A 24009-nucleotide genomic window follows, 5' to 3' on the forward strand; every position below is an offset into this window, starting at 1 on the left:
TTCTGGGCAAAACTGAACTTTTTTTCTTGTCCGAAATTGGCCCCTCTCAAGTTAAAAAACTAGATGAAAATGATTTAAAACAGGTAAAATAGGACTTCATGTATAAATATTAGTTCAGACAATAAGTGGGGGTGTTACCATCAGGAGCCAATCAGATTACAGCTTTCTGATATCATATCAGAAGGAAGCAACATCGCCACCTACTGGCTGCATTAGTTATTATACATGAGCATCAATTTTACATAATATCATTAGGAAGTCAGAGGGTCAATAGGGTCAGAGGTAATTTCATATAATTTCAGTAGTACATTTATTGTATTTGTGCAGATGATTGCTCATAACATTTAGCATTGGTGGTGATTTGTATTATGGTCACTTTCTGAAAGCTCTCTGAAGCACAGCGCCATCGCCTGGAAGCTTTATTCCAAGAATTTCAACTCATACGCCTTTTCCTTTAGCCAATCCAACATGTGGAACAGGTCAGTATGGAAGTCCAGAGACAGCGCCGGCACCGGACCTGGATTTCTTTTGGGTCCCTTACAGCTGTTGATCGTCCCCCAGCTAATAACACCCACCTAAACGGTAAAGAAGAAATTAAGTCAGTGCAAATAGAAAACACCTGAACCTTACAAAAACTAACAAAAGTACAAAGAGAGGATAGTGTAATATGGGTTACTAAATGTTAGACCTTTCAATGTGCGTATGAAGACAGCCAGGATCACTTCTACAGAGGGTGCAGTGGTAGCAGTTATGGCTGGTCCCTGATGCCTCCCCAAAGGCTCCTCTGCTACATTAGAGGACGCTAGTATTACAAATTCAACATGGTAAGTAGGGGCCCTGTTACAGATTTTACATTAGGGACAAGAAGTTGCTAGGCTTTAAGCAGACCTCTCCATTAGATGACATTCATGATGATGACACAAAAGTATTAAAACTGTCAAAGTGACTGCCACCTATCATTCCAACTTACACTCTTCCTCCATGGGTCTCTAAGAAGTTATCATACCATGCTCTGTCTGGAGCCACACCCAGGTTTGCACCTGGAACTTAATTAAGATATTACTGCAGCATCCCACTATTGTACGTGGGCACTGCAAAAGCTTATTGTGTCACATGTTATATCATGCTGTATTACATTCTTATGTGAAATCCCTATTACCAGGCTGTCAGGTGCACTACATACATCCCACCCCTAGATGGGGGTAGCACCACAGTATATATAGCACAGTTCAGGCCTAGTTAGTGAGTTGAGAAGGTGTTGGACGAAGAAGGAGATGGAGTGAGGAGCAAGGGGGAAGGAGAGGTCTCCTCTCCTCTCAGCTCTCTCTTGGGCTCCACGGCCCAGAGGAGCCAACTTGTATCTCAGTGTTAAGCCAGAAAGATAGGCAGAGGTGAAGTCTGTATTCTACGATTCACTCTTCCGGAGTAGCAAGTGGATTTGCCAAGTTTATTGTGGAAAATACAAAGGAAGGACAAAGCCATTATTCTTGGCTCTAGGCGCCTTTGTATCTAGGTGAAGAATTTATTAGCTTCTGGCAGCCTCACCGTTATTTTAAGGGCAGATAAGATTTCTGTTGCATCACTTGTGTGTAGAAGAAAAAGACTTGAACTACCTCTACTGAGACTGAAGCAAGGCAAGGAGCTGAATTTCAGTGAGTACACAACTACCTACTATAGCCTGAAGCCTAACTACAAGTACAGCCTGTTACTGGGATTTATCACATCCAACTTGCATGTGTATCAGAGACTGTTTCATAACTGGATGTAAACTGTTATCAAGAACCTGGTTACAGTAAAGTTCTCAGTTGGATTCAAACCTGCCTCATTCTTCTATCTCCATACTACCACTACTCTCATCATCTTGCCCCATCAAGGTGCCGGCGTCACGACATTACCTAAGTCAGGGGCCCAGCCCCACAAGCACTCAGAAACACAATTACCATCAAGGGCACCTCGATCACCACCTGGCCGGTGTCCCCTGTAATAGAGTGTGCCCCGGAGAATCCAGTGCTGTTCTCCCCTTCACTGCACTGCTGGCCCAGGGAGGCGTCTGCTAAACCGTGAGTAACCGATGAACTGTTTGTACACTTCGGCCCACCGTGAACCTCACGTGTTTTACCCCTATGGGCTGGCACGTTGCATTACCCTGTGTCTCCACAGGTTCTCATTGTCAATACATCACTTCCTTTTGCGCATAACTAGGTATGGATGGCTCAGTGGATATTAACAATCATGTCTCAGCCATTGTAGGAGGTTAGGTATGGGCTGGTCCCACTAATAACTGTGAGTTAGTTCACACTTTGCAGAGGAAGTGAGGGGTTGTGTTTTGCCTCACTCCTCAGGGCAAGACCTCAAGCTACATGGACTAACCAGTTCAGCATGATTTATCGAGAGATATTGTTATGTTGAAAAACTTGAAATACTCAGAAAGAGAAAGAAAGACAAAGTGGGGAACTTGAGAATTTGGAGTCTACATGGCCCGAGCATTGGAGTCAGTAAGATAACTTGCTACTAAAGCTGTTAAGACTTTACTGCTGTGAGGGACACCATTAAGACACCCTTCACATCTGGACATGACCTGGTCACTTGTGCCTCTAAAACCCTGCATCCCTCAGTGGACAATAGAGCCGCCATTACAAGAATATAAATGCCTGCCATACATTCTGCAGAAAGAGACTTGAGAATGATAGAGAGGAAAGAAGGCCATAACTCCCATCCTTGCCGAAATCCGTACGTTGTTATCTGGGACGAATTGTACAGTGGGAACATTTGTTCTGCTACATTTCGCTTCATTACTAACTCCTGCACAATACTCTGGCTACTGCACTCTACACACCATGCCTTGCACCCATACAAACACTTAACGTCATGGTGCACTATGACCACCATCAGGCACGTGCCCCAGAATCAGGGAGTGCCCTAAGAGCTGAAAGGGTGCGTGCTCCTTCCACCGCACAGGCCCTAGGGAGCAACAGTGTGAGGATAGCTGCCGTAATTGACTGTAACAGCCAGAGCCACTACCACTCCCATCCTCTGCTCTGGCTCCTCAGGGGCTTTCGACAATGGCAACCAGTCTCGCTCTATCCATTTTCATTTTCAGCTCTGGGCTGGCACACTCACAGTCCATATCTTGGCAACGGCTAGTGGCCCTGTAACACTTAGATTGCAAGTGTGTCACACTTGCCAGTGAATGTGGTAGGGTGGAAATCAAGCAGGGTGGGATTTCTTTCATGTTGCAGCTGTATATCGCAACGTGGCCACATTCGCCATCATTGGGTGCGATATATTAGCATGACATTACAATCATATGCCACACATCTACATGTCACTGTGTTCCTTATCTGAATTGGCATTGACCATGGACTGTGTGACTTTCCATTTGCCTGCTCTTCTGGGGTCCCTTAGATTCTGCTAACCAGACTAGTCAGCGCAAAGTCTGATTGTGGAAGCTCTATTTTATAAGAGGCGAGCTGAATCATTACACCCACATCAGTTTCGCTAAATTGGGTTATACAGCATCATTACAGCCCATAAAGGCTTTGGCTTGGGCATCACCCCTCATGGGTCTGACCATGTCTTTACTGTCCTCCTTTTTTGAAGAACCCAGTTGGATTTCTGCTGCAGCTTGATTCTTCCTTGCTAGCAATAGTCTATAAAAGATTGTGTAACCACATTATGGATGAGTTGGTGGGTCATGATCTCTCCATGACACTTGATTGCTTAATTTTCCTTATTTCTACAGTGGACCTCCAGTTAAGTGTGGCCGGACTAGAATGCAAAGCATGGGGGGAGGCCAGCATGACGAGAGAAGGCGTCAGCGAGATAGGTTAGGCAGGGATTCGTGTGTTTAAAGGTAGGGGCGGAGTGCCAAGGGGGTCTTAAATAGGTTGGCAGGAGGCAGGAAAGAGGGCCATTTTAGAAAAAAGAAGTTAGCCAGACACGGAGCACAGTGAAGTGCAGACAGCTCCCACCCATCCTCCCCCTTGTTTTGCAATTATGAATTGTTTGTGGTGCCGATTGTTTTGTTTTTCAGGTCACAGCTAGCGGATGGGTGAAGTTCTTGTCACGGCAGTCATGGCACCGGGAGGTCCTCAGAGTTGGTGGAAACAGGTTCTGGAGGATGGAAGGGCTCCATGGTTGGACTCCCATGGTTGGTATTTTCAGGACAGGGTTTTAGGTCCATCAGTGGTGCCTCCGAGCTAGCGCTCATCGGCTGGGGGCAAGATGGAGTACCCCGCAGAGGAGGGTTTAACCTAAAACAGTTGGGGCTTCAAGGACCTCCCTCGTCATTATTATATGTTATACATATGTTTGGTGGGTGTGTTGTCATATGCCGCTGCATATGGGTTAGTTGTAGTTTTTGGGGGAAATTTTAATATTTAATAATTAAACTGCTGCTGTGGCTGATTCAATCCAACCTGGTTTCCGTGTCATTATTTCTGGGACATGGCAGGACTGGGGTGTGGGCATGGAATTTAACGCGATAGCCAATACCTGCCTCATGGGAAATGTCTTCTGAAATGGAACCTGTCTGCCTATATTCTCTCCCTGTGCTAACCTTCAACAATCCACCTTCTGTGGGTACACTTGAGCCCATGCAATTGGGTTTATCTGCCCTAACTCCACAAGAAAGGGCCGATGAGCTGACCCCCAGACTCTTTCTGTTTTGTGGAAAAGAGCATCACCAGTGTTCCAAATGTCTTGTATGACCAAAGATGTCAGAAAACTACTGGGACTAGGTGACTGTGGGGAAATCGCCTTGTATCTAACTACTGCATTCTACAGACAGACAAGACCCATGTTAATTTTTTTGAAAATCTCATTGATTGTAACAAAATTGATTGCTGTTTCTTCAGAATCCTGTTTGTTTAATCTAATTAAACATAATTATTGATAGATCTTTATTTTCACTGGGTCATGTTTTCCACCAAATGATTCCAGTCCATCTCCAAGTGGCTGTACTTTATTCTGGAGTGATTTCTTGATTCTAAAGATCTTACCTCACACCAGCAGTCCAGTACTCTAGGGTATGTCCTGGGTCAGACGTCATTCACCATCTGTTGATTGGTTATCCACCTAGATCAATCCCATTCCCTGAGGTTCCTTGTGCTTCCATCAATGCCTCCTCAGCTTCGAAAATACGGGTGGACAGCACTCCTTGGTAATACTGCTTCGGGTGCTTGTCTCCAGGAGGGGTGGTAAAAAGCCCCTAACAAAGCAACTGATAGGTGTCAAGAAAAATAAAAAAATGGAGACAGCACGTCCAAAAGGTGGAATTTATTCCAGATGCAACGTTTCGGCTGTGTGGTAGCCTTTTTCAAGCATGCATATACATTAGAAGGTGGGGATTAAATACCCACATACAAAACATGTGAGGGTGTGTGATCTGCGATACAATTAGCTTCATTGACATCATCAGTTAGAGATAATATAACATACCTTATCCATAATGTGCAGGTGAGGTTGGGCGGGTAGCCTGTAGTATTGGGGCTATGAGAAACGCCATGCGGGACGCCAAGGGAAGTCAAATGTAGGTGGAACGCATCTGCGTTCCAACAACGTGCTTCCGAGGTCGTCACTTCCGGTGCCGAACCCTCGTGGACCGCACCTGCGTTCCAACTCTGCTCTTCCGGTAGTGTCAAAGCGCCCTGTTACTAATCGCCCTGTTACTAATAAAATGCCACAACAATCGCTGTATTTGCATAAAGGGTCGGTGTTGGGCGCACTTTGTGGGGGAGATAATCAAAAAGTAACAATAGTATTCCGCGGCACCCGATCCGGAGTGGAGGCTCCAATATTGTGTGGCGCGCATGCGCAATAACGTTTGGTGCGTATACCTGCGGTATATCTATATGCAGAATGGAGGGCTGGAAATAAGGAGTGGAATTGGCGTATGCGCAATGGAATAAACGTGCATCAATGCATCAATTGAGTATATCTGAGCGCAACTAATATGCTCCGCCAACGCGCAGAGATTGGACACTGCGTGTGCCTCAGCCACCTGCAAATTAGATTTTGACTATGTCCCAGGGCGCTCCGTCTCTATGTGACACTCACATAATGCACCAACACAAACAGATTAATTTCCTTAAATACTGTTGCATAATAAATAAGTATAGACAGATGCTGTGGTCTGACATGACATGGCGTGTACACAAATCTGTATATTAAGGCGATTTCTGATAGGCTAAATATTCTATGGGTTTCTTACCCTACCCACGTATAATGGTGAAGAAAATTGGGGGGGGGGGGGGGGGGGGGGGTGAGTATGTGAAGAGTCCATAAGTCCCAGTGCAAATGTATCAGAGAAAAAACCTAAAAGATAAAAACAAAGGTTAAGCGCAAAGAAATCCGATGGTGCGTAAAAAGTAAATACATGTAATTCAGAGAAAGGGGGTTATTGCAAAGTCAATGTTCATGCCCTTCGGTGTTAAAGTGTCCAACTCATCTATCCACTTTAGTTCACACCTTTTCAAAAGTTTTTCTCGGTCGCCACCTCTTCTTTGCCTCGGTATGTGATCTATAATGCGAAACCGTAATTGGCTGATATTGTGTTTGGCCTCCAAGAAATGCCTTGGAACTGGTTGTTCCACATTCTTTTTTCTGATGGTGGATTTGTGTTTTGTAATTCGTTCTTTGCATTCCATAGTAGTTTCTCCTACATAAAGGAGGCCACATGGACACTGTAGGGTGTAGATGACATATGACGACTGACAGGTTAGAAAGTGTCTGATCTCATACTGTTTACCTGTTCTGGGGTGAGAGAAGTGTGGGCCTTTCATCATGGCATTACAGTTGCTACAATTGAGACATGGGTAGCAACCCTTCTTCTGGGGTGCTAAAAAGGTCTGCGTGAGACCCCCTAAGGGACCTAAATCAGATTTCACAAGGAAATCTTTTAGGTTTTTTGGTCTCTTGAAGGCCATGATCGGGGGCTCCTTTAATGTGTCTATATCTGGATGGCCTCTACGGATGATATCCCAATTATCGCGTATGATCTGTCCGATCTTGTTGCTATGGTGCCCATAGGTGCTAACAAATGGTATTCTGGATATGTCTTTCTTGCGGGTGCTGGTTAGTAGCTGTTCTCTCTGTATTTTCAAAACGTCCTTTTCATGTTCATTCAACAGCGGAGCCGGGTATCCTCTGGCAAGAAATTTGTTTTTCATGTCCTCCATTCTATGTGTGCAGAGTGTTTCCTCACCGACTATCCGTCTTACTCTCATTAGTTGCGATCGAGGTAATGTGTTCACCATACTCCTCGGGTGGTAACTTTTAAATCGCAATAGATTGTTTCTATCCGTTACTTTAGTAAAGAGATCCGTAGTTAGGGTATTCTCGTCGGTTTTGCACACTAAAACATCAAACATAGAGACGGAGCGCCTCGGGACATAGTCAAAATCTAATTTGCAGGTGGCTGAGGCACACGCAGTGTCCAATCTCTGCGCGTTGGCGGAGCATATTAGTTGCGCTCAGATATACTCAATTGATGCATTGATGCACGTTTATTCCATTGCACATGCGCCAATTCCACTCCTTATTCCCAGCCCTCCATTCTGCATATAGATATACCCCAGGTATACGCACCAAACGTTATTGCGCATGCGCGCCACACAATATTGGAGCCTCCACTCCGGATCGGGTGCCGCGGAATACTATTGTTACTTTTTGATTACCTCCCCCACAAAGTGCGCCCAACACCGAGCCTTTATGCAAATACAGCGATTGTTGTGGCATTTTATTAGTAACAGGGCGTTTTGACACTACCGGAAGAGCCGAGTTGGAACGCAGGTGCGGTCCACGTGTGACCGGCACCTGTATCCGGATGTCACTTAACCGGAAGTGCGGATTTGGAACGCAAATGCGTTCCACGAGGGTTCGGCACCGGAAGTGACGACCTCGGAAGCACGTTGTTGGAACGCAGATGCGTTCCACCTACATTTGACTTCCCTTGGCGTCCCGCATGGCGTTTCTCATAGCCCCAATACTACAGGCTACCCGCCCAACCTCACCTGCACATTATGGATAAGGTATGTTATGTTATCTCTAACTGATGATGTCAATGAAGCTAATTGTATCGCAGGTCACACCCCCTCACATGTTTTGTATGTGGGTATTTAATCCCCACCTTCTGATGTATATGCATGCTTGAAAAAGGCTACCACACAGCCAAAACGTTGCATCTGGAATAAATTCCACCTTTTGAACGTGCTGTCTCCATTTTTTTATTTTTCTTGACACCTATCAGTTGCCTCCTCAGCTTGTCATCGTCCTTCTTTTTCATTAGGGGCTGTATTCACAATTCCACCTCCTTATCCGGACTTTTGGGGTGAATTTTTTACACAAAATGTGGAAACTCTACCTAAACATCATTCCCATGCCATTCCACTTCTCCATGTAACAGTGACGGTCCATGGCCATTGGTGCTCTGGCCATCTGCCCCTGTCCTGGTGGCATGGACCCACCTCTGGCTCCCCTTCTCTTACCATTGGCCCCTCCACGCAGTCTGTGGCCTGCTTGCTGTCTCAGCTTCTCTCTGTCTGCCCATAGGAGATGCGCACTCTCCCTCAGGCTCTTAAAGGGCCTTCAAGTACCTTATCCTGCGGGAAGGTGACTGATCATTACATTCCAAGTTCTCTAGTATCCTGCTAAGTGTGCTGTTAAACGTAGTCTGCCTGTGTACCAACTTCTGCCTGTTTTCTGGATTTCACCTCTACCTTTCCTGACCCTGAACTGCCTCTTACCACAATTTTGCCTCAGGCTGGCTCATTATGCTGCATATAACATCACTCCTGCATTTATATATTCAGTCCTCTGCTATCTGTATATACGATACCATGTTTCCCCACACTGAACTGGCTGCAGTGTAGCAGTAATGAGTGTGTGGTGCTCAACCTTGCCGTCTTTTGCTCCATTCACCTGCCTTTACATTGTTCTGTTCAAGCCGCTCCTGGTTTCCTAACTCACAGTCGCCTCGGTGCCTCCCGCTCATGCATCTTATAATACTAGTACAAGACTCATTAATGGAAGGGTGGAGCTTGTCTAACACACTTGCTCTTCCTATTGGCTGGCCAACGTGAGATGCGTCATTGGGGGAGGGACTTATCTCTTAAATACTTGGCGTTGGAGCAGCCACGCCACCAGTTGTGGTACGCCACAGTGCTGTCTTCATTATTGTATCCTGCTACTACTGCTCCTGATGACAAGTCAGTGTCAATAACGGACACAGAAACGCGTGGTGTGTTGCGGACCCGCAAATTGCGGGTCCGCAACACACCAGCCCGGCACCCCAATAGAAATGCCTATTCTTGTCCGCAAGCTGCGGACAAGAATAGGACATGCTCTATCTTTTTGCGGAGCTGCGGACCCAAAGATCGGGGCCGCGCACCGCATCCATTCCGTCCCCATAGAGAATGAATGGGTCCGCACCCGTTCCGCAAAATTGCGGAACGGATACGGACTCATTTTGCGGACGTGTGAATGGAGCCTAAGAGAGTCTAGTTGGGCTGGGTTCTCATCATCGTTTTATGCCTCTATTTGACGTATACGTTAGTAAAAAAAAAAAAAAGATACGAAAACCTTATCCACATTTTAACATTGAGCTGCTGTCCTGACAAGATGCTACTTTGGCATTAACCCCACTTTAGCCCAGCTTTTCCATAGCATGTGGGCTTCAGTGTTCCTGCTGTAGTGGTACTTCGGGTTGTTCACTCCAGCAGGGAGCCTAGGGTTGGGGCAGGATTCTACTCCCAGCTGTCTCATTAGCTGTTGGGTTCTACCAGTATCCTAGCATTGACCCTCTGCTCGACAGTACAGCTCCAACATTGTGCAGGGGCCCGTAGGCCCTGCTGGAGCAAAGCACCACAGCGCCGTTCAATAGATGGATCCATGATTATTATATGAGCCTAGGTATATCTGACCTATGGATACACTGTGATTGGCTCATCCTGGACCCATTGCACTTTACACTGTACGGGGGCCATCTGGGTCCGTCAGAAAGATATTCCCCAAGGGTCTGTCACATTTTCCCGTACAGGGTTTCATGTTTCACACGGTCGCCAATTTTTCTCACACTGGGATATCTTGTCCCTACTATTACTATTCTATTTAAGTAGCTTAAAGGGGTTCTCCGGGAATAAGGAAAATACTTAAATATTACTTCATTATAAATATATTACCAAACACCTTCCATTAGTTATAATGGCTCATTTTGTCAGGGGAGCAATCATCAAGAGAAATAAAATGGCCGCCATCCTACTAGTCCACACAAAACCTGCCCTAATTACACAGGAGGACAAGTTAAAGAGCTGCGCCATCTTCCTCTCTTACTTGTCAGGGATTATGATCCTGAATACAGTTTAATATGATCTTCAGATGAATCTCTGTAGGAATGGAGCTCATTAAGAGACATGATGTACAGAAAGGAGGTGGGGTGTAGATAATGAGCAGCAGCTCTTGTATGCAGTCTCCATTACCACAGTCTGTCCTGTCTGTCCTCTCTGTACTTCATGTCTCCTCATGAACTCCATTCGTACAGAGATTCAGCTGAAGATCTTATCAGCTGTATTTAGGATCATAATCCCTAATGAGCAGAGCAGAGAGGAGGGTGAGGCAGCTCTTTACCTCAGTGTTGTGAAGTAACTTGTCTTGCTGTGTGATTAGGACAGGTTTTGTGTGCACTAATAGGACAGCAGCCATTTTATTTCTCCTAATGATTGCTCCCCAGACAAAATGAGCCATTATAACTAATGAAATGTATTTGGAAATATATTTATACTAAAGTAATATTTAAGTATTTTCTGAATTCCCTGAAAACCTCTTTAAATAGATTAAAGATTAAGTTTTAACACTGCACATCTCAGTGATCCTCCATCCACTCATTTCTCAAAGACCCTTCTGAAACCACTGACCCATACTGCATCCTGGCTACTATCGCTGTCTCAACCAAAATTCCAGTTTCGGAACACTCCTTTGTATACCCAGAGCTCAGCCATTGGGTGTTGTCCCACATGAACACTGGTAAGCTACTTGCATGGTTCTATTGGTGGCCAGGTTGGGGGCAAGAAGTTAGGGAGTTTGTGGTCTCAGCAAGCACCCCTAGGTCTCCTCCAGCTTTGACCCATTTCTAAAGAACCCTAGTCTGAATTTTCTGTGGATGTCGTACCATATTTGCCTCCTGCCCAATGATTCTCTACTGTCTTGGTGGTAGTAGACCAGTTTTCCATGATGGTTCATGTTGTCATGCTGCCTGCTCTTCCAAATCCAGCCCAAAAACCTGAGGAGCAATGAGATGATGTTCTATATGACAGTCACTTACCTGAATGTAGCGTTGCTTGTATTGCACAATAAGAGGACCTCCATGGTCACCTGAAATAAGAAGAAAAGGAGGCTTGGATGCTTTGAAAGCTGGCCACATGGTTGTACTAGGCCCTTCCCAATAATGACCAAGTATTTCTTAATTCTCAATTGATATCCAGAAGCCTTGGCGTCAGGGGGTCTCGTCTCCCTTATGGCTCATGCACATAAACATGTGCTAACGTGCCCGTACTTTGGCCCGCAAACAGCGGGTCCACAATATGTATGGGTGTAATACCCCAGAGTGGTATATCCACCTCTTTTCACCCCCTACTATCTTCTAGGGCTGACCCAATGTAATCTTATGTATTCATTTCCTGATCCTGCAAAAAATGTGTATTTATTCCTGTGTAACTGTTATGTTATATGTAATGTGCCTGGTTTACCAGCAGATGGCGGCAATAATGGCAGAGCTACTTTACCTGGAATGGAACCTTTTTGTCTAATCCAGCCCTCTCTAGAGAGGGAAAAGTTTAGTTAGTGAAGGTCAGTCTAGCCTTCCCCTTCTAGGGGAGAGGTTGTGTGCAGAGTCCCAAATACCCACTCTTAGGGGAAAGAAGCAGGGGAACTCGTCCCTGCTGGGCAAGCCCTGCCTTGGCCTGCAGAGCACCATTAGTTCTGTGGGACCTGGAGGCCTAAGCTACAAGCCTCACACTCCTGAAGTATAGTTCCTTGGATAAAGATAAAGACAAAGATAAAGATACAGATAAAGTTAAAGACAATGTCAGCCTTCAGCAAGTTAAGTACAGCAGAAAGGAAAAGTCCCTATTTAATCCTATCAGCACAGCAGAGCCAGACAAAGTGACAGATGTAGCAGTGCTGAGTGTGTTTGCCTGCCAGAATTTATGCCAAAGCTCGCTGGTGACCAAGATAAAGCTTGAAGATTGTTGCCTGATGCAAGTTTACCACTCTGGCATTCCTGACCTGTGTACCACCATATCTACTAAAAGGGGGACTCCGTCCCTCGTTGATGAAATGCAACTGGCATCACGAAAAATACTTTTCCCTTAAGGGACCCCTTGCCGAGCGCCTCGCCTGCTGCACGGGCACCAGCAAGAAAATAGAACATGCTTTATTTTTTTGTGGTGCCGACAGATTGCGGACCCGTTCAGGTTGAATGGGTCTGCATCTGTCAGCGCAGGCCACATGGACGGTGCACTGGGCATGGGCGGCACATTTTCATATACATGAGCCCTCAAGCTGCTATTCATGCTCTTGAAGCCCCTCATCCCCTTCCCCCTAATGCCGTAGGGAGGTGATGCGGGATGCAGTTGGTAACCATAATACTAAATTACTGGTGGGTTGTGGTCATGAACGCACCCAAAGGAAGTTCTAAAACAAATGACTATGAATGTTTACCTTTGCAGGTTTGTGGATCCACCTGAGGTTCCATTCCCCCCGTACATAAGAAATTGTCAGTCACAGCGTCTCTAATGTCTGGAATATCCTTGAATTTATCTAATTTTTTGGTATCATCTAGACAGGCTTGTCTCTGTGGAGGAGAAGAGAAGTTGCCATTGCAAAAAGGAAACTGTTTATTGTACAAAGCAAATTACCGGGTCATTTACCTTCTTCCTGACCGGGCACATTTCCGTTTTTTTTTTTTTTAGTACATGAATCTTTGAAAGCCATTACTTTTTTTTCCTGTTTGATTGAGTATAACTTTTGAGGCTTTTTTGGGGTGATACATGGTGCTTTACTTTTGCATCATTTTAATTTAGTGTTTTTGGTTTTATTACTTATAAAAAGGAAGAAAGAAAAAAAGAGGGAAAGTATTCTGCTTTTCACATTTGTAACTTTTTTTGTTATTTGTATAATGTGCAACTAAAATCAATAAATATATATATATTAGTAACGGAAAATTAGTAACGGTGGGTTCAGCATGCATGTTGGTACTTGCATCCCTGGATCCGATGAAAGCTGTAATGGCACCGGACGGGGTTACAAGCAAAGTGTACTTGGCTTGCATGCTGACCTGCATTCCCTGGATTTTATGTGGCTGTCATGGCCCATGAACAGGTAGGAACAAGAGTTAGGGACCACTCATGAGACGACCTTGACGTGGTGAGTGGCTTACTATGCTTTGGCCAAAATATAAACCAATGTCTCATCCAGCATGGAGGGCAGAGTGCTGGATGTAGTGTGCGATCACATTTGCATTTTCCGTTGGTATATGTATTTCGCCATAGTGATCTGCACCTACAGGCAGGTTGTGCTGACCCAACCCCTTATTTTTTTCTTTGTAGTATATATATATTAGTGTTGCGTGAGCATGCTCGGCCGAATACTAGTTCGGCTCAAGCATCGTTGTGCTCGGCACATGGCGGTACTCGGCCGAGTACCGCATGTGCTCGAGCGCAATGCTACAGTCTCCTCCCCAATAAACGGCCAATAAGCGGCCAATAAACGTGCAGGTAAGCACTGCCCTCACTGTAATGCCAGTAGCCATGTTGACTACTGGCATTACAGTGATTGGCTGGCCGGACCGCGTCATCGGGTTCTATATAGCACCCGATGACACGTGTTCGGCTTATTCTAAGTCAGGGAGAGCTGCGCTTAGGAAGGGACAGACAGTGTAGGGAGTGTAATCGAATATTATAAGTGTACAAAAACGTTTCAGAGACCCAAAAGTCCTTTGTTACGACTATTGTGTGTGACAGCAGCAATATAGGTTTGTAGCGCAACCTGCGCTAAATTGCTCAGTGTTAGGGAGAGCTGTGCATCGGAAGGGACAGACAGTGTAGGGAGTGTAATAGGAAGATTTTTATACAAAAACGTTTCGGAAACCCAAAAGTCCTTTTAAGAACTATTGTGTGTGACAGAAACAATATATATTTTTAGCGCATCCTGCACTAAATACTGTGTAATAGGCCGCTGCGGACAGTTAAATTATCCGTGCCACATCTCCTGTGTAAAGTGTGACCATCCCTAAAATATCTGTGACATCCAGTGCACTTTTTCTGTAGACGGTGTCAGCTGCGGACAGTTAAATTATCCGCGCCATATCTCCTGTTTAAATTGTGCGCACCCCTAAAATATCAGTGACATCCAGTGCAGTTTTTCCGTAGACGGTGTCCGCTTCTGACAGTGACCTGAACAGGCCCACATCTGCTGTGTAACGTGTGCGCTTATAACATATATTTTTTTTACATAAAATAAAATTTAAATCTGACAGTCGGGAGTGGGTAATTTGCGTGCCCCCCGCTTGCCTTCCTTGGATGTTGTAGCCGTTTCTCAGGCTCACTCTCCGGAGTCGAACACTGATTCCCAGTTACCCGTGGTCACCATGTTAGGCGCATAAAAGAACATCGAAAGTTGATAGAGCAAACATCCAAATGGATCATCGAAGTCACGGGGACGTGCGATCGGTTATCTAGAGTCAACAAAGCGGCAGCAGGCCCTCGCCCATGTTTGCGATGGTCAGCTCACCTGCAGGCCCTCAACTATAATTTTTTCGATGGTCAGCTAAGCAGCAGGCACTCTCCCATAAGAGTCTGGTCAACACAATCCTCACCTCCGGGGTCACGTAACTAATTAGCACGGAGGAGTCTCGTTGGTTATTGGAATTAACCAGACAAATCGCTCCACCAACTCAGAACGGCCATGCACCATCACCCACAGAATCGAGAAAGACCTATCAATCTGTCAATCCTTTCTGTGTCCAGGCCGGGTGAGGCTTGCCGTGTTGAGTCAAATTAAGCAGCAGGCTCCACTCCTGGTGGTGCCCTTCCGTCAATTAGTTTAAGTCAACCATTCTCCCTCCGGAACCCAAAGACTTTGGTTTCCCGGAAGCTGCTCGGCGGGTCATGGGAATAACACCGTCGAATCGCCTGTCGGATCGTCTTCGAACCTCTGACTTTCGTTGTTGATTAATAAAAACATTCTTGGCAAATGCTTTCACTGTGGTTCGTCTTGCGCCGGTCCACGAATTTCACCTCTAGCGGCGCAATACGGATGCCACCGGCCGTCCCTCTTAATCATGGCCCCAGTTTCGAAAATCAACAAAATTTTGGCCTGAACTTGCACTTTATATGCAAGTAAATATACAGGAAAGAATCTTAACAAAGTTTCTTAACAATTTTTCCTCTAAAATTGATTTTATCTTCAGTTTGATGCGTATTATTGTCAGTCTGTAAAAGTGGCGTACTAATCGGACAACATCATTCCCAGCAGCGACCTGGGAGTCCAAGATGCATTCAGACATCCTCCCCATGCTGTTCCCGAACCATTTCAGTGGTGTTTCCATCAATTTCTGACATTTTCCTATGAACCAGGCACCCTCCCCTCTTCAGAGAAGGGGGTGCCTGGTTCAATGCTCGGGTTCTACCATTGACTTCCATTATACTAGGGTGCTCAGTAGAGCACCCGAGCATCCCGATGTGCTCGGCCAGAGCATCCGAGCACTACGGTGCTCGATCAACACTAATATGTGTGTGTATATATATATATATATATACACTGCTCAAAAAAATAAAGGGAACACAAAAATAACACATTCTAGATCTGAATTAATTAAATATTCTTCTGAAATACTTTGTTCTTTACATAGTTGAATGTGCTGACAACAAAATCCCACAAAAATAAAAAAATGAAAATCAAATTTTTCAACCCATGGAGGTCTGGATTTGGAGTCACCCTCAAAATTAAAGTGGGAAAACACACTACAGGCTGATCCAACTTTGATGTAATGTCCTTAAAACAAGTCAAAATGAGGCTCAGTAGTGTGTGTGGCCTCCACGTGCCTGTATGACCTCCCTACAACGCCTGTGCATGCTCCTGATGAGGTGGCGGACGGTCTCCTGAGGGATCTCTTCCCAGACCTGGACTAAAGCATCTGCCAACTCCTGGACAGTCTGTGGTGCAACGTGACGTTGGTGGATAGAGCGAGACGTGATGTCCCAGATGTGCTCAATTGGATTCAGGTCTGGGGAACGGGCGGGCCAGTCTATAGCATCAATGCCTTCGTCTTGCAGGAACTGCTGACACACTCCAGCCACATGAGGTCTAGCATTGTCTTGCATTAGGAGGAACCCAGGGCCAAACGCACCAGCATATGGTCTCACAAGGGGTCTGAGGATCTCATCTCGGTACCTAATGGCAGTCAGGCTACCTCTGGCGAGCACATGGAGGGCTGTGCGGCCCTCCAAAGAAATGCCACCCGACACCATTACTGACCCAATGCCAAACCGGTCATGCTGGAGGATGTTGCAGGCAGCAGAACGTTCTCCACGGCGTCTCAAGACTCTGTCACGTCTGTCACATGTGCTCAGTGTGAACCTGCTTTCATCTGTGAAGAGCACAGGGCGCCAGTGGCGAATTTTCCAATATTGGTGTTCTCTGGAAAATGCCAAACGTCCTGCACGGTGTTGGGCTGTAAGCACAACCCCCACCTGTGGACGTCGGGCCCTCAGATCACCCTCATGGAGTCTGTTTCTGACCGTTTGAGCAGACACATGCACATTTGTGGCCTGCTGGAGGTCATTTTGCAGGGCTCTGGCAGTGCTCCGACTGTTCCTCGTTGCACAAAGGCAGAGGTAGCGGTCCTGCTGCTGGGTTGTTGCCCTCCTACGGCCTCCTCCACGTCTCCTGATGTATTGGCCTGTCTCCTGGTAGCGCCTCCATGCTCTGGACACTACGCTGACAGACACAGCAAACCTTCTTGCCACAGCTCGCATTGATGTGCCATCCTGGATAAGCTGCACTACTTGAGCCACTTGTGTGGGTTGTAGACTCCGTCTCATGCTACCACTAGAGTGAAAGCACCGCCAACATTCAAAAGTGACCAAAACATCAGCCAGGAAGCATAGGAACTGAGAAGTGATCTGTGGTCACCACCTGCAGAACCACTCCTTTATTGGGGGTGTCTTGCTAATTGCCTATAATTTCCACCTGTTGTCTATCCTATTTGCACAACAGCATGTGAAATTGATTGTCACTCAGTGTTGCTTCCTAAGTGGACAGTTTGATTTCACAGAAGTGTTATTGACTTGGAGTTACATTGTGTTGTTTAAGTGTTCCCTTTATTTTTTTGAGCAGTGTATATATATATATATATATATACAGTACAGACCAAAAGTTTGGACACACCTTCTCATTCAAAGAGTTTTCTTTATTTTCATGACTATGAAGGCATCAAAACTATGAATTAACACATGTGGAATTATATACATAGCAAACAAGTGTGAAGCAACTGAAAATATGTCATATTCTAGGTTCTTCAAAGTAGCCACCTTTTGCTTTGATTACAGCTTTGCACACTCTCGGCATTCTCTTGATGAGCTTCAAGAGGTAGTCCCCTGAAATGGTATTCCAACAGTCTTGAAGGAGTTCCTAGAGATGCTTAGCACTTGTTGGCCCTTTTGCCTTCACTCTGCGGTCCAGCTCACCCCAAACCATCTTGATTGGGTTCAGGTCCGGTGACTGTGGAGGCCAGGTCATCTGGCGCAGCACCCCATCACTCTCCTTCATGGTCAAATAGCCCTTACTTTCAAAGTTTTCCCAATTTTTCGGCTGACTGACTGACCTTCATTTCTTAAAGTAATGATAGCCACTCGTTTTTATTTACTTAGCTGCTTTTTTCTTTCCATAATACAAATTCTAACAGTCTATTCAGTAGGACTATCAGCTGTGTATCCACCTGACTTCTCCTCAACGCAACTGATGGTCCCAACCCCATTTATAAGACAAGAAATCCCACTTATTAAACCTGACAGGGCACACCTGTGAAGTGAAAACCATTTCAGGGGACTACCTCTTGAAGCTCATCAAGAGAATGCCAAGAGTGTGCAAAGCAGTAATCAAAGCAAAAGGTGGCTACTTTGAAGAACCTAGAATATGACATATTTTCAGTTGTTTCACACTTGTTTGTTATGTATATAATTCCACATGTGTTAATTCATAGTTTTGATGCCTTCAGTGTGAATCTACAATTTTCATAGTCATGAAAATAAAGAAAACTCTTTAAATGAGAAGGTGTGTCCAAACTATTATGTATACTGAGGGCACTGTAGGGGTTTGGATTTTTTAAAAAAAAGGATTCATCCATTTTTCATGGCCATTTTTAACGGTCATGAAAAACAGACAGACGGTCAGAAAATGGATGCACAAGTGATTGAAAAATGCCTACCGAAAAACTGACAGTGTGCCCATTTTTAACTGACGTTTTTTTCCACTGTCGTGTCGTGGCCATAATTTAGGGTTTAGGACCCCAATATATATGCAGCTTTACTGACTGATATCACCTCTTTATGCTTCAGCCATAATACGAACGCTAAAGTGCAGCAGGGTTATGCTCATGAGGAATCTACTGAAGGATTTGTTCTACAGGCTGAAAAATATGATGGTGATTTCTAGAGAATTCAGTGTGAGAAATGCATGCAATTTTCAATTTTATGTACGTATTTCAATCTGTTTTTGATGCACTGACAAGCCAAGAACTGACACTTCTGCAATGAGAATTTCAGAGCAGCGGTATAAAATATCTGTAGGATGTTGTTTGTGGCCGTATTCCACGCAGAAACACAAAGTAAAAAATGTTGTGTGAACATCCCCTAATGTGTGCTATGTTCATTACTCCTACTCCTTACCTTACTCCCTCGCTTTATCAACACATTCTTCCTCTGAAATTCATTTGGTCTTTCCTCCGCAACAAACATGGCCTTCACTACTTCTGACGAGAGGATTGCCTTTTCTAGAAAACAAAAAATCTTATTGGTTCAAAAACTTTCTTTTTTTTAAACATTTTTTGTACCTCAAATTACAGTCATTTGCACAAGTTTAAAGGGGTTCTACAGGAATTAAGAAAAGGAAAGTACTTAAATATTACTTCATTATAAATATATTTCCAAATACCTTTCATTAGTTATAATGGCTCGTTTTGTCTAGGGAGCAGTCATTAGGCAAAATAAAATGGCCGCTGTCCTATTAATGCACACAAAACCTGTCCTAATCACACAGGTGGACAAGTTACTTTACAACACTGAGCTAAAGAGCTGCCTCATCCTCCTCCTACATGTCAGGGATTGTGATCCTGAACACAGATGATAAGAACTTTAGCTGAATCTCCGTAGAAATGGAGTTCATGAGGAGACATGAAGTACAGAGAGGAGGTGGGGATGTGGTAATGAGCAGCAGAACTTGTATGCAGTCTCCATTACCACAGTCTGTCCTGTCCATACTCTCTTTACTTCATGTCTCCTCATGACCTCCATTCCTACAGAGATTCAGCTGAAGATCTTATCAGCTGTATTCAGGATAATAATTCCTGACAAGCAGAGAGGAGGATGAGGCAGCTCTTTAGCTCAGTGTTGTCCTCCTGTGTGATTAGGACAGGCTTTGTGTGTACTAATAGGGCGGCGGCCATTTTGTTTCTCCTAATCATTGCTCCCCAGACAAAACTAGCCATTATAACTAATGAAATGTATTTGGGAATATATTTATAATAAAGTAATATTAACGTATTTTCATTTTCTTAATTCCTGGAGAACCCCTTTAAGACCACCTGTCATTTTATTTAAAATTACATATTTCACAAGCACCACCACTTGTTTGTCAGAGATATTTCTACAAATGACGTTACATATTAAGACCTACTGTCTGAAATTAGTACTTCGTGTGGCCACCTTTACTTTTTAGAATGGATAGATTGTGCCGTGTCACACTGTTAATGAGGGACTTGCAGTATCCATGCAAAATATCTTTGAACCCTACATTCTTTATCGCAGTAACCAAAGTTTGAGAATCTGATGGTTGCATTTCTGCAACCTTGTCTTTCAATTTGGTCCAGGACTGATACCCAGCCAGTCAACATTGATGTTGTCCTTCACTGGCTTTTATCTGTCTCATGGATCACCATCATGTATAAAGATTGTGCATCTGTGCACTTCCATATGACGTACCTTTCCTGTAACAACTCCAAATAAACAGGACCATTCATGGTCGTCCCCCAGGGCAGCAGTTCCATTAGAGGACATATCAGTGTCCTGACTTGACAGATGTTTCACAGTGATCACGATGTATATTTCATCATACCGTTTTACTTTTGGTCATTGAACGAGTTGTTGACGCAAATTGATACAAAGTTGCTTCAGAAAAGAGAAATCTACTGCCGTCTTGAACAGTCCACGACTGATGACGTTTCACAAAATTGAGTCTCTTCTTTTTCATGGCTGGGGTTAGTATCAGTTTACGTGAATGTAATACAAATTCTTTGGTGAGCCGACACTAAGATCCAACTATTGTGAACGTAGATGAGCCTTGATTTTCGGCAAAGAACTCTTTGGAGACCACGTAACAATGAGCTTTATGGCGCCATCATCACTTGTGCTGGTTTTCCTAGGACAACACCTCCTCTTTCCATCACTCAAATCAACTGAATCCCAGTATTTCCTGAGTTATGGATAGCAGTCCTGGTCACTCTCGTCTTCCTCCTTATGTCACGTTTAGAGTATCCCTCACTGTGTAAAGTCACTATTTGTGCCCCACTTAATGACTTTTTTACCCATAGCGACAATGTGTATATAACGCCTCAACAGAAACACTAGAAGCAAACTGTACTGGAAAGCTTTCACTTAGTGTCATCACCTGCGGCTCTCATATGACGCAATAACCATAGGAAGTTCTGTAATATAGACAGCCTATCATGCAATTTGCATACATCGACTAATATGGACGGGTGGTCTTAAACTTTTGCAAAAGACTGTACTATGCTTCCATTGTACTCAATGGCCCTATATTCTATAGACCAAGTGATCTTGTCTTCAGTCAGCTCCCCATAATGGTGGGTGGCAGAAGACAGATTAATACAACTCCCACTGAAGTCAATGATAAATCTGTCTTCAGTTAGCTCCCCCTAGTGGTTTAGTCAGCTACCCCTAGTGGTTTAGTCAGCTCCACAACCAGATTATTTTATTCTAGGGCTTGGAACTTTGTATCATGAAAATGAATTCTGAATCCTATTAATATATTATAAAATTAATCAGAACAGATTATTATTAGACCTAAATGTGGAATCATGTACATAGCTGGAACTACACAAATTGACCATGGTAAATCCTTCCCTCCAACACTCACCGTGATCTCTACATGTTACACATTTCCCTAGTTGCCTTAAAGCCCAGGATGTGCCCGATGTACACGGAAGGCAGATGGGTCTGCAGAAAAAGCAAGACAGATCCCTCGTGAGAAAAATAAGTCCATGGGCTTAACCAGAGAACCTGCAACCAACCGGTAAAAATGAAAAAAATTCAGTCTGTAACGGTCCAGGTCTTTTGTTCACAATGCCACTGCAAATGAAGGTGACAGTGGCTGGCTGTCAATGGCAGAACATGGGTGCATCACGTCTCACGATCCCCTCTGGAGAGCAGCAACACGTGGTGACATCTCGATTGTGTCCGGGGGACCCAGAGTATTGCGGGGGCCACCACAAAAAAGACCAATGCACTCGTGCTTGTCAGTGGACCAAACAGTCATCTCTATTGGTAGGCTGTCTGGGTGTCCAAAGCCTGTTCACTGTACGTGCATGCCCTGATGTAACCACTGCCCTTAACACCTCCTAACAGTCTAATGATGCATCGCCTCTTAAAGTCTGTCTAGCATGTCTAGTCTGTATAAGCATGTCTAGCAGTCAATGATCAGTCACCTAGAGGTACACTACCCCAAATAAGCCTCTGAGAGCCTTTTTATAGGACATTGGGAGAAGCACTTTTACACCCTCTTTAGGCAATATTCAGTGTCTAGACTTTAATCATTTACATACAGTACAGACCAAAAGTTTGGACACACCTTCTCATTCAAAGAGTTTTCTTTATTTTCATGACTATGAAGGCATCAAAACTATGAATTAACACATGTGGAATTATATACATAACAAACAAGTGTGAAACAACAGAAAATATGTCATATTCTAGGTTCTTCAAAGTAGCCACCTTTTGCTTTGATTACTGCTTTGCACACTCTTGGCATTCTCTTGATGAGCTTCAAGAGGTAGTCCCCTGAAATGGTCTTCCAACAGTCTTGAAGGAGTTCCCAGAGATGTTTAGCACTTGTTGGCCCTTTTGCCTTCCCTCTGCGGTCCAGCTCACCCCAAACCATCTCGATTGGGTTCAGGTCCGGTGACTGTGGAGGCCAGGTCATCTGGCGCAGCACCCCATCACTCTCCTTCATGGTCAAATAGCCCTTACTTTCAAAGTTTTCCCAATTTTTCGGCTGACTGACTGACCTTCATTTTTTAAAGTAATGATGGCCACTCGTTTTTCTTTACTTAGCTGCTTTTTTCTTGCCATGATACAATTTCTAACAGTCTATTCAGTAGGATTATCAGCTGTGTATCCACCTGACTTCTCCTCAACGCAACTGATGGTCCCAACCCCATTTATTAGGCAAGAAATCCCACTTATTAAACCTGACAGGGCACACCTGTGAAGTGAAAACCATTTCAGGGGACTACCTCTTGAAGCTCATCAAGAGAATGCCAAGAGTGTGCAAAGCAGTATTCAAAGCAAAAGGTGGCTACTTTGAAGAACCTAGAATATGACATATTTTCAGTTGTTTCACACTTGTTTGTTATGTATATAATTCCACATGTGTTAATTCATAGTTTTGATGCCTTCAGTGTGAATCTACAATTTTCATAGTCATGAAAATAAAGAAAACTCTTTGAATGAGAAGGTGTGTCCAAACTTTTGGTCTGTACTGTATCTGCCGCAGACATACAGTAACTGCATGCTGAGTTTTGCAGCAATCCGACATCTTTCTCTGGGTGCGTTATTTTGAGAGGTAGTCTTTTGGAGAGATTTTACTCTAGTTGGTCTCAGAAGAACAAAGCATTCTACTTTTTCTTGAGAACAGATTTAATCATAATCTTATGCTGAGCATTAGTGTTGACCGAATCGAGCTTCGGATCATAGATCCGAAGTTAATTCTCTCAAAACTTTTTTTGCATGCCGTATGGAGATTTATCTTCGTACAGCATTCAAATGTATAGGCTCCGGGGAGGGAAATTCGTTATCACTGAGGTCTCGAGGGATTTTTGAACTTGAAAACCATTTTAAAACTTGGATCTGAAGTCGGCTTCGGTACCAACCAATACCAAAGCCAACTTTGGAGTCCTGTTTTCAAGTTTAAAAATCAATCGCAGAAGTTATTTACCGAAGACTCACAAGATTTCGGTGATAACCAATTTCAACACGCCGGAGCCCATACATTTTAATGCTGTACAGCATTAAAATGAAGTTTTGAGTAAATTGACTTCAGATCTATGATCTGAAGCTCGATTCGCTCAACACTACTGAGCATCATTGATAATCAGATCTATACTATCTTGACCTTTAGTGGATGCTCCTGGACCAGAGAACATCTAAATCCTGCACTCTTCTTCCTTTACAGTCTGAATAAAAAGTCTCTATGACCACCTTCATGTACTGCAGTGTTTATATCTGCATTGGCTTGACTTACAGTCTAAATATCTGGCTATATGGGGTCTAGCAATCCGCAATGGAAGTCAAGTAACTGCAGTACTGTTAATACAGTATGTGACAGGACAACCTACTATTGTGTAAGGTATGTCAAAACCAGGTACCCCATAAAAATAAACTAATACATATTACATTTCCAGCTTCAGCAATCCAGGAGTATAGCTGTGGCAATAGAAAAGTC

The 24009-nt window shown here is 44.3% G+C and overlaps 1 protein-coding gene across 1 annotated transcript; it reads right to left on the reverse strand.

Moving 5' to 3' along the window:
- Positions 1-255: 255 nt before the first annotated feature.
- Positions 256-19040, reverse strand: LOC120977483 (complement factor B-like). The gene is made up of 5 exons (XM_040405447.1): positions 18942-19040; positions 12715-12847; positions 11318-11367; positions 377-575; positions 256-343 (listed from the first exon to the last, which is right to left on the reverse strand). The coding sequence occupies exons 1-4, from the start codon at positions 19008-19010 to the stop codon at positions 420-422; spliced, it is 408 nt and encodes a 135-aa protein (XP_040261381.1). The 5' UTR covers positions 19011-19040; the 3' UTR covers positions 256-343; positions 377-419.
- Positions 19041-24009: the final 4969 nt, after the last annotated feature.

Source organism: Bufo bufo, chromosome 8 (genome assembly GCF_905171765.1).
Source record: "Bufo bufo chromosome 8, aBufBuf1.1, whole genome shotgun sequence".
NCBI classification, from domain to species: domain Eukaryota; kingdom Metazoa; phylum Chordata; class Amphibia; order Anura; family Bufonidae; genus Bufo; species Bufo bufo.